This window comes from Anopheles gambiae, chromosome 3 (assembly GCF_943734735.2).
Source record: "Anopheles gambiae chromosome 3, idAnoGambNW_F1_1, whole genome shotgun sequence".
In the NCBI taxonomy this organism is placed as follows: Eukaryota; Metazoa; Arthropoda; class Insecta; order Diptera; family Culicidae; genus Anopheles; species Anopheles gambiae.
The window spans coordinates 44,783,038-44,794,811 of NC_064602.1; the positions used below are offsets into that span (position 1 = coordinate 44,783,038).

Below are 11,774 nucleotides of genomic sequence, written 5' to 3' on the forward strand. Positions count from 1 at the left end.
TCAATCATGCTTTATGTTTATGCAAAGGGCGAAGAACATTACTAAAAACAGTGTCCCAATACTTTAATAGACATAATAGCACTGCGACGGACCGTAGCAGCTCTGTTATCATTTCATTACACAAAAAATAAATAAACTTAACCTCCGCTAACCTCTGTGAGTAAGTCGATTCATGTGTGAGCTATAACAGGTACAATTTGCATCGCACAACAAAAAGTCGGCACAAAACAAACCGCGATATTCGAGGCGGAGTGATCAATGTACGACCGATTATCGCATCAAGGGATTCCCCTATTATATTGATAACAGGCAAAAATCCACGACTTCGGTTGCAACAGCATCCATAGCAAGATCAGTTATAAACCAGCATCAGTGGAATAAAGGTCGTTCTTAGCAAGTGCCGTAAACGCCATGGGAGACAACGGAAATCGTCTGCAGTATCAGCAACTGTTGAACGTGTCCTTTGGTGATGAATTCGAGGTGTTTCACATTCAAGTATCTGACCAGCATGTTTTATTGGTAAGAAATCAGCGAGCATTGAACTGCTACCGATTGGAAGGCGAGTCTAGAGAGTGGAAGGCGTTGTGGATTCGCGATGGTTTTTTCGACGGAAAGCAGCGCGAGTTTCGTAACTCATTTTTCGTCGACGAGTCTGGTTGGCTGTTGGTGAGGAATCGTGAAGGATTACAGTTTTACCGTATGGAAGGAAGCGATCTGACTTTGCGCCATTATTGTTCCGAGGCAATATATCGCAATGGGTACGGATGGGATGATGCCAACACGGTATTTCTGATGGGACGTATCTATACTGCTGCCGGTACGATCGGCATACTGACGCGAAATAAACGTGGTGCCATAAGATTCGAGCAGATGCAGGAGAGTGCTGTACTGAAAGGTGGCCCACGACCTTTGTGGCAGTTGTACGATTCGCCGACACTACCGGAAAGCTGGAAGTTCAATTCAACGTGGCTCGGATTGGCAACCACTTATGGCACCAAGCAGTCGGCTATCATCGAGCGATCCTCAGACGTTGTAAGTGTTTACATGCTCGACAACAATTATCATCCCAAACTTGTGGGTCGTGCAGAAAACGTGCCATTTTCAAGTGCTCATGATGAACGTATCCTGTTTAGAAATATCTTTGATAGCACCGAGTATAGTGACATGTTGCATCTTAACTCCTCTGGAATGTTTCTATATCAGCGAGATAACACACACTACCGTGCTGTAGCTCAAAGCACGTCACTGGCAGTTTTCGGTCGTGAAAGGAAAGTTTGGAATAGTGCTAGCTTGATTGATGTAGATCGGGATGGAAAAGATGAACTTTGGCTTACTGGACCGCAAGGTATCATGGGATTCAGAATGTCGAACGGAAGATTTGAACAGGTCCCTTTTAATTCAGATCAAAACGAAGATTTACGTTACGCCCAGATTATCAAAACGATTCCTGATGGACACAATGTCACAACAATAGCCACTAGCGGTCAATCTTTGGTGTCGTTTTGTCTTGCATCGAAAACATTAGTAAAAGAAGCGAATAAGAACGACGGAAATGATCAATCGGTACAATCTAGTAAAGAAATCAAATCAGTTTTTGCTCTTCATTCCCAAACGGCCCCACTTGTGGAAGCATCATTGAGCGAACAACTGGACACATCTTTGCTAATCGAACCCGTCAATCCAATGAATGGTAACTTGGAATTCGGTATTCCTTTGCTTGTCGTGGGAAAGTTATTTGGAATGTCTACTGTGAAATTTATCACCTACCAAGAAGCTTCCGAGATATCCGGATCGATGGGTGTTGGATGGTCGCTACAAGTGGACTGTGTGTACATCGATCGAAGGAATAGCATATTTCCAGAGGAACATCGCTATTATCTAATCAAGGATGGATCATCCTTTCCTCTTACTATTACTAGTAATGATTCAAACGAACAAATCATCACTTTTTCTACTGCATCCACCGAGCAGATGACTGTTACATTCAATCGTCCTCTAAATCAATGGACATTGGAAGATGGCAATGGAGAAAGCTTTTTCTATGGAACATATGGTGACAAACAAGCAGTAAAAATGGATAGCGGATCTGAACATTGGCCATTTATGACTGAACGTAGTGAGTTGAAAGATCGTCTTCCATCAGTGTGGTACCTGGTAAGACAATTCGATCGTGCTGATCAATGGATGGAATATACTTACACAAAAGATCCCCTAACAGATGACTACCAATTGAGTGCTATTTCCACTAGCAATACAGCATCGCTCCAGTTGTCCTATTCAAATCAGTACAATAGCACTCTTCTAACTGGTTATACTATTCGTACCTTAAGCTACCAGCAATCAGCAGTGCTGCATTATGTACAGCAGGAAGATAAGGTACACTTGAAACGAATCACACAGCAAAGCCACACTGCGCTGGAGTTTGACTACGAAGGGCCGAATGGTGCAATGAGTAAAATCATCTATCCCAATGGATTAATCGCCAAATTTGATTACACTTTGCTACAAATCGACAGTAATATGCTGATTAACCACTTCAAAATCCACTCCCATCCTCGTACAGCTTACGGCCCGACATATCTGTTGATCGGTGACATCACTAAACACGGTCAGGTGCGCATTCAACTAAGAGACCATCTTGGTTCCGACACAGTTGCAGTGGATGGTTCATCTATTCCTCCGCTTGGAAAATTTCCGGTGATTCATTACGAGATGTATACTGGTGAGTCATTTTTCGCTGTTTTGCTACAACACGAACGAACTCAGTCCGAGCTGTGTCTGTTTCATCAAACCCAACCCGATGTTTGGCAAGCAATTCCAACGTATCTAAAGATACCGAAGGACTCGTCCATTCGAGCCGGTAAGGATTTTCTGCTGGCTATACAGGAACAATGCGTGACGGTTATTGAACGGCAACAGGGACGATGGAAAGCATTGAAACCGTTCGATATTGAAAAATCGTCACTGATACACTTCTTTACGCACGGTTTCCTCACATACGACGATCGTCAGCTGCGCATATTTGTACGGCGCAATGGAGACTGGACGGGTGTAGTTTTACCGTTTCCTGCCAATCTGATAAAAAGTAGCTCATCGCTCTTTGATCGATTTGATCATCCCGAAGAAATCATGCGTGACTTTAAGAAGGGTGTTCAGATGGATGCATTGCAAATGTTTCATAATATAATCGTGTTTCGCTCACTGTTTCTGGATGGTTTCAAAATGTACGCCAGATTGCATCTTTTGCATCTGAACTGGAAGCATGAAGTTCACCGGCAATCGACGATCGATGTTCTAATTGAAGATCTTCATACATACACATTTAATCCTCCTGAGACAGATGGCAATACGTTTGTGTTTGCCTATCAGCTGGATAATGAAAAGTTTCGACTGAAAGTTATTAGCCATTACGGAAAAATAATGGATGAAGTCGATAAAATTAAGGCACAGATAGAACAGGATATTCGCGATCAACCCAACGCACCTGAAGAAGAGAAGAGGCGTTATCGTAATGAAGCGTATGAAAAGATCAACTCTGAGCTGCAGGAATTATATCGTAACATTACATCCCAAATACCCTTCGCAATCGATCCATCCAAATTTGGCATTCTAGTGAACGATGCATACATTGTTACTGCCAGCCATAAAGTACTGTTTGATGGGATCGATTGGAATACGGAAAGAATCCCTCAGGAAGAACTCACCCTCGACAGCATCACGGTTAATCTTGGACCTTCCTACCAGTTAGTGAAAACGCACCGTAACGCAACTTTCGATTTAATCGGTCCAAACAATGCTGTCGTATTTAACACAGACACCAATAACGCAACCGAGTTGAACATACGATATCCGGCGTTCATGGCAGTGCAAGCAAATGACTCTGCCGTGCAGTTGTTCAACTTTCATCGAAACAAACTAACGAGCCTTCCAGTGGGAGAAGTCTTCGACACCAACAGCAATACACTAGCTGTCATAAGCAGGACCATCGATGGTAAAAACGTATTTGTACGATCGATGGATTCGTTTGGCATCACTCGTAAACATGTCGTCTGGCGGCACGAGTTTGTGGATGGACGCGGACGAACATTAACAAACTATTACGAATTCAACGCACACACTGCCAAACCATACCATGGTGGATTTTTGATGACGGATGTTAAGATAACACCAGCTAACACAGAAGGACGGTTTGGTTGGTTTAAGGTACATTATAATCATGCTAACAATACTTTAAGCACGAAATCAGTCTACGACTCTACAGGAAAGTTTGTAAAACTAGTTCAACCTGCTGATACGAATGGCAAAACATCACCCGATGCCGATGGTGTTCTTATGGCACGCGATGCAAAGACAGTTGTAGCAGATTTTCGTCCGTATCGAATCTCCGAGGAAATCGTGACGTACTATGGGTTTGAGCCATATGAACAAAACCAAATTGGAAGTGATGGACGATGGAAATGGAATGGTGGAACAATACAAATAGAGCAAGGAAACCATTTTCTGCATCTCACCCGTTCGGGGTCCGTAAGTGCAACTCTAATGCCAAAGATACAGTTTAGCTCGCTAATTGTTTCGTGCTGGCTGAGAGGATCCAACAAGCAGCAAAACATCGAAAATGCACTTTCTGTTAATTGCAATGGGAAAGTAGTACACGGATCTGTTGGATTTTCCATTGGCGGTTGGTCATATGTGGAGGTTATGGTAGAGAATACGAATCGCTTGGAAGTGAACATTTCATCCGGATCCAATTCTACCATAGACGTAGATCATCTGCGAGTTTTCCCTGCGCAGTTGGATTTAAATGTGCATATCTACGATACGACATTGGCATTGGAACGGTCAACGCTGCACGCAACAGGGCTGTTATCACATCGACTTTATGACGTGCTTGGCAACGAAATCGGCCGAATAAACAAGCTAGGATCGATCGAGAACCTTTCTTTCCAGTCACGCATCAGCAATTGCCGCATCGAAATACAACCTGCATACGGAGAAATTTTGCAAAAAACGAAGCAAAATACCTTCGCAGGTTCAATGCAGCACGTTCCTGATACTGCTGCGTTACGGTTTCGATATGCTGCAACGACGTATTTGGGCGATATTCAGATAGAAATAGCTACTTTAAAATTTAGAATGCACATAGGGAAGGACCAGTCAACATTAAAAGTACAGTCCCAAAGTATCGCCGTACCTCGCGAGGGTGACATGGTAGTTTTTCACAGTAGCAAACACTTTAGCATTTGGATCGATGGTCATTTAAAAGTGGAGAATTTAATCACGTCCAATGAATCACGTTCAAATCGATACGAAATTAGAAGCAATAACGTACAAACATTTGATGCAATGTTACTCTACGACGTGAATATGAAGGTGATTTATCTAACGGATTTCGGTATGCCAAAACAAATAGTAGAACTGAAGGACACAGGGACAGTTGCTTTGCAAGAAATCCTATACGATGAGCTTAATCGTCCTGCGGTTAGAACCAAATGGACGGATCTGGACACCACCAATTCGTCCATATTGTTTAGCTATCGACATAATTTCATCGAAAAAGAAGAACGATTTTGGAAGACGGGGCAAATGGAGGGTACAGTTACACTGTTGAACTCCGACTGCGAAGGTTTTCCTTACAGTCGCACAGTTTACATGGACAATCCTTTGGAAGACAAATCTATCCAATCACTCCCGGGCAAGTCATTTGCAATCGATGGACCCTTTGCTCAGCACTTTAATTCCATTCAAGGTATAGATTTTTTGACAAACCTTTTCCCAACTCAGGACGGATTTTACTACGAAAGCGAGCAATATCCAGATCAATCCGTCTACGTGTTAGTATATGATAAACGCAAACTGAAGGTAGCCAGCTACGTGAAAACGCATCATGGTGATCATCATTTAACCACCTACATGTATGACACTAACGATCGCTTAGTTTTGCAACTACCGCCAGCTTATCACGAACAGGCGGACACATTTTCCCGAACAATTCCATTTTTTGGAGGAAACTTTTCGCCCGAACATACCGAATTGCAACGCACCTGGGGAATGTGGTACGAATATGATAATCAGAGTGGCCTGCTAACGTTTAAACGAACGCCTGACGCAGGTAACACGCGGTACATGTACACACCAGAAGGTTTACTGCGCTTCGTGGTTCAACAGAATAGTAGTAACGTGATGTATTACACTTATAACTCGGTGGGAAAGCTCAAACAGAGGGGAATCGTGAAGCTAAGTTCGAACGAGCTTTATAGTTATTTACCGAACGACTCGGAATTGCCTGCTACGAGCAATTTCATACTGTTGCATCACGGAGAAAACAGTGTTGCTCCATTGCACCGTCATAGGGTGGAGAATATTCAAAAAATATCTGGTGATCACATTCTTTCTGATGTTTTGTTATCTAACCATCAATCGCAAATAATTACTAGCGCACTGTACTCGAGCGGAAACGAATCACTGACTATCAACTACGAGTATCAGAAAAATCAAATACACGAGATACACTATCCTGTAGCGGTTAAGGGGAAAATATTTCGTTTACGATACAGTTACGATAATCGTGGTAAATTGATCGGTATCTCGAATGCTGCCACTGATGAAAAGTTCATAGCAATTGATAACAACAGCCTTGGTTTACCGAAACGTGTGCTCATTCAACCCAACTCTCGGCATGCATATCAACGTACGTATCATTACAACGAGCCGGGATATTTGACTCGCATTGAAGATCCATACCTAACCGAAACGATCGACTATTCGGGCTCGGGGTACGGTGGACGTGCGATCGGGGACGGTACCGTGCAGGCCACACGCTTCCACGCATCCTGGCATGCACACAGCAATTTAAAGCTTCTGAAGCTGAAACCTTCCCATCTAGGCACAGGACGAAGGGCAAAGTTTTGCTACGACGCACTTGTGTCTGCCGGATATTTAGACTCGCAGGGCAGACCGTTGAAAAGTCTCTATCTAATGCTCGAGCTTCGCTTACCGCTTGTTTGTCGGTTAGGAACGTACGGGCATCAGGTTGCTGCAGCTTTGAACAGTCGAGGGTTTCCCCAGTTCTACGGTCATCGATACGATTACGGAAGCCACCGGCAATTGATTCGTGCGAAATACTTTCAGAGTAGTGCCGAAGAGCTGTTTAATCCACTGCGCAAAGACACGTTTGAACAAATTCAAGGCATTTCGCAAGAGAGTTCTACGGACATATGGCATAAGCTCGTGGATGCAGGATACTTGCACACGGATTGTTATTCCACCAGTGCAATGAAATGCCATGGTTTACCGGGGAAATCTCTATTCCATCCTACCATTGCTGGCCATCCGAACGCGATAACGCTCAGCAGTTTGTTGGTTCGTGTAATCACACAACGTAAAAATCTTGCCAAGAACATGTTTGATCAACTGTGTGCCGGATGGTACAAGGACGATATACCGGATGCAATAGCCGACACATGCAATTCGGTCTGGACAATTCTTTCGAACGAAGGTTTGATTGGGCCCAAGTCTAACTTTAGCATGACAGCAATTAATCAAGAGTTGCGTGATCTCTTAAGCGAATATGCATCACATTTACCAGCAATTATTGGAGCCCTGTACCATAAGTTTGCCACCGCACTTGGTCACAGTTCTGCTGACGTTCAGTCCTACAAAATCGACGCAAATGGAAATCATCAGCATTTTTACACCGGTTTTCGGCGATATCGGCTCGAATATGTTAAAAATACAAACAAAATAGCGTCCGTCTACCGCATCAACTTCACCGCACGGTCTGGTCTGGATGAAACGCGCTATCAGGTAGAGCACGACGAAGAAGGTAACGTAGTCCGGGCCACACATAAAGGTATCGAGCGTATCGTTTACGATCCACTATTCAATCGTCCGTCGAAAATTATGCTCTCCGATGGAAGATACTTGGAATTTGAGTACGACGTTCGAGGGTATCGTTTGTACAAATACGTGTATGATTCCGCGGGCAGGTTAAGCAGGAAAAAGTACTACATCCGGGACGTGCAGGGCAAGCCGTTGATAGAGTATGAGGGCATTTATGAAGGCAAAGAATCAGAAAATAACGCCCCGTCCGTCGTGCGAGCCACGGTATTTGTTTACGCCGATGATCGACTGGTTGGTTTTGTACGCAACGATCAGTTCTACAGTGTATGGCTCGATCATGAAAGATCGGTAAGGTTAGTGATTAAAAATGGCGAGATCGTGGCCGCGTACGATTACCTGCCGTATGGTGAGTTGCTTCGCTCTTACGGCGATGATCCTGACGGTCATCTTGATTACCGCTTCACTGGACAGGAATGGGATGAAGAGACAAATCTGTACAATTTCCATGCTCGTTTGTATGACCCAGAACTGGGGCGTTTCCTGCAGTTGGACCCAAAGGAACAGTACGCTAGTCCGTATCTGTATGCCGGAAATTCTCCAGTCTCTTTGATCGATCCCGACGGTCAATTCGCTTTTATTTCTATTATAGTGGCCGTATTAGCTGTCGGTGGAGCGTACGTGGGAGCATCGGCAGCTAACAACTCTTGGAACCCAGCCAAATGGGAAGTGAAGAAAGCACTCTTGGGTGGACTGGTAGGTGCTTTGATCGGTGGTTTTGCTCCGGTTGGTATTGCCGGTTCGTTTACCTTTCTTACCGGTTACATCGGTGCCACCGCGGCTATCGGTGTCATAACGGCCACTTCAGTCGGTTTCGCTTACGTTAGCATCGCGTCCGCAAACGGAAGTTGGGATCCGAGTAAGTGGGACTGGTCCCAACCGGGTACATGGAATGCGCTTTTCATCGGTAGCTTAACTGGAGCCTCACTGTTCAACGCGGTCGGAGGGGTCCATAAAGCGTTCATCGGATATACGGGCATATCACGCACTGCTTTCGTCATCGTCACTAGTGGTGCTACGGGAGGATTTTTTCTTTACTCGGGAAGCATGGCTAACGATGGAAACCTTCGCTTCTGGGAATGGGACTGGAGTAAACCTGCAACGGTGTGGGGAGCTCTAGAAGGTGCCAGTTTCGGTCTTTCCATTTCCCCAAAGCTTAATTCTGTCACCCAACAAGTTACTCAACGATTGGATAAATTTAAGGAAATAGGAAAGGCTCTCAAGGAAAACAACTTAAAATTAGCTGGAACGCTTATCAAGGAAGAAGTTGGGAAATGGAAGCAGATTGGCTATGATGTTTTAAAAAACGATGTCACGCAAGATGCCATCACAGCGGGGAAAGCGATAGGAAGACCAGGAGGCACGATATTATTGGACAAAATCCCTCCTGAGGCGATGAAGGTGATTGACGAAATTTTAGCGATAGATAAACTTTTAAAAGGAACTATTCGAAAGAAAAAACATCGACGAAGCATTGAGTATGGTAATATGACAAGTATTTTGCCGTCTTATCACAATATAACAAATAATAACAGTGTAATGAGGCTAGAATACTGCATAGATTGCTCACAAGATGCATCTTCAATAACGTCTAACTCATACAAAGTAACAAATTGGATAAACGAAATATTTGAACATTTTTTCAACACGGCAAACCAAGGGAAACAAGACCAAGAAGATCGAAAGGTCAATCCCTACTTAAAACATCACAAAAGGCCAACTAAAACTCCGTTCCATATAGCCAACTGTTTCCGCACGAATTCTGCAGATAATCTAAACACAATCACATGCTACGAGCAGCATGGTCTTTCTTACGTGTTTCCTCACAACACTAGCAATATAACTGGTATCACTGAAGATCACTATTCTTCATGCTATCCAATAGAATATAATGGGCTCCTTACTACCGCTTGTGCTGGTACGAATAGTTCTTACATGTACACGCCTTACATTCGACCGGTAAACTATCTCGATCAATTGAATGGAACTCTTACCTTGCTTCTCGTTGCCCCGACCGTAGTAAGAAATATTGCATCAGGATTGCGAAATTTATTCTTTAAAAAGAAGCCAGAGCAACAAGCGCATGAAGTTTCAACACTAGAACATTCACAAATAGATAAACAATTCCATGATTTGAAACAAACAGTACAAGAGTATCGACAATTAGCGGACAACCGAAATAGCGGCAACTGGTTAGATAACATTTTTAAAGACATCGAAGAAGATTTTAATGTTTTTCTTTCTACTGTTAATCCCTCTCGTACATTCTACTATCAGCTGTGTGAACGTATTGCTGCGCTTAGTGATGAGCTAGAAGAAAGTAGACACATTTTGCAGCATAAATTGTACTCAAACAACTCACAATCTTTGAATAACTTTACATTTGGATTGCACACGCAGGAGATTTTTCCGTTGCAGTTCAATAAGGCCAGCTCTATGGCTACCATTAATGAATACAGAGTATGTTGAAAATGTGTGCAATAGGAATAACACATCAAGAAACCAGCGGATTATTACGAGCATTAACATAACAAGCTAGCATTAGTAGCTTTAATCATTTTTTCTGAATATACAAATAAACTATTAGCGATTACGAGCTACTTTATGTATTGAAAAATTCAACAATATTTCGGATTTCGGACGGATATTTTGGACGAAGATTAAACAAATCGAATATATTTATGGAAGTAGTATCGTCTCGATTAAATGCGCGAAAAGTAAAATTGGAAAACATATCATGATATTGCATTTAAATAAAAGCAATTATTTTTATTTATTCAAGACTGATTCATTTTTATTTATTAATGGTCCGATAAAGCCGTATTTTTAAAAGAAAGTAAACAATTGTAAAAAAATATACAAAAATCAATAAAACTATGCCTCCTTCATTTATAATTCTCACGATACTCTTGAAAGATGATTTCTACGCGTAAGTAAATTTACACAAAACTTTTTTGTCTTGTTTTGCATAGTATTATTTTAAATTCTGTTTGAAAGAGACTTTTTGCATCTAACTTGAATTATTTTCCAATGTTATACTATTCTCTACATTTCAGTAAGTGTAATAGATATGAGTTATGTTGTGTTTCTACAATTTATCCAAACTCGCTAGCATGGCGTAATTATTGTTATTATTGTTATTATTATGTATGGGGGCACGGTCCATACGGGACTTAAACCTAAGACGGACGTGTAGTTAAGTCGTGCGATGCGCAATCTCAGATTGCGCATATATTCGTTTTATCAAAACATATGTCATTTCGTGTAGTCAACCCTGAGCTATAAACGTCATTTCCAAACAATTTCAGATTGCGCCAAGATTGCGCTTAAATTTTCAAGATTATATGTCCGAGATATATAAATATTTTTTGACAGATAAATATATCAAACCGATCCGTTTGACAGATAAATATATGTGCAATCTGAGATTGCGCATCGTCTATTGCTACGGTACAAGTATGTGATTCTTTATACCAAAACTAGAAAGCCGCTGTAATCCGACTCGCGCTTTCAATTCGACCACCCATGTCTTTCAAGGCGTGTATGCACAAATAGCATATTTGTTCACAATGTATGGACAAATCTGGATGCGAGGTGTCAAAACGCACACTCTTTTGCGCTAAGCGATATGTATACTTTACCGATATGTTGAGCGTATTGTCCACTCGACAATGACGATGAAAATATAACTGACTATCTCATTCGTTCGTTCGTTAACACGTACTGCATCTCGTACTGCAGTCAGCCTCAGAAGGAAGAACAGCACTGGGTTTCTACGTCTTATTGATTGACTCCTATAATGTTTTGGGTCCATCTCACGATTTATTCACCGTATTCAATATATTTTTGTATAGTAACCTCATAATTTTGGTATCGTC

General features: G+C 42.3%; 1 protein-coding gene across 1 annotated transcript; it reads left to right on the forward strand.

Annotated features, from left to right (window-relative positions):
• LOC3292091 (uncharacterized) lies at positions 1-10,677 on the forward strand. Its single transcript, XM_061656000.1, has one exon. It carries the CDS (start codon positions 412-414, stop codon positions 10,363-10,365), a length of 9,954 nt encoding a protein of 3,317 aa, XP_061511984.1. The 5' UTR covers positions 1-411; the 3' UTR covers positions 10,366-10,677.
• The last annotated feature ends 1,097 nt before the right edge of the window (positions 10,678-11,774 follow it).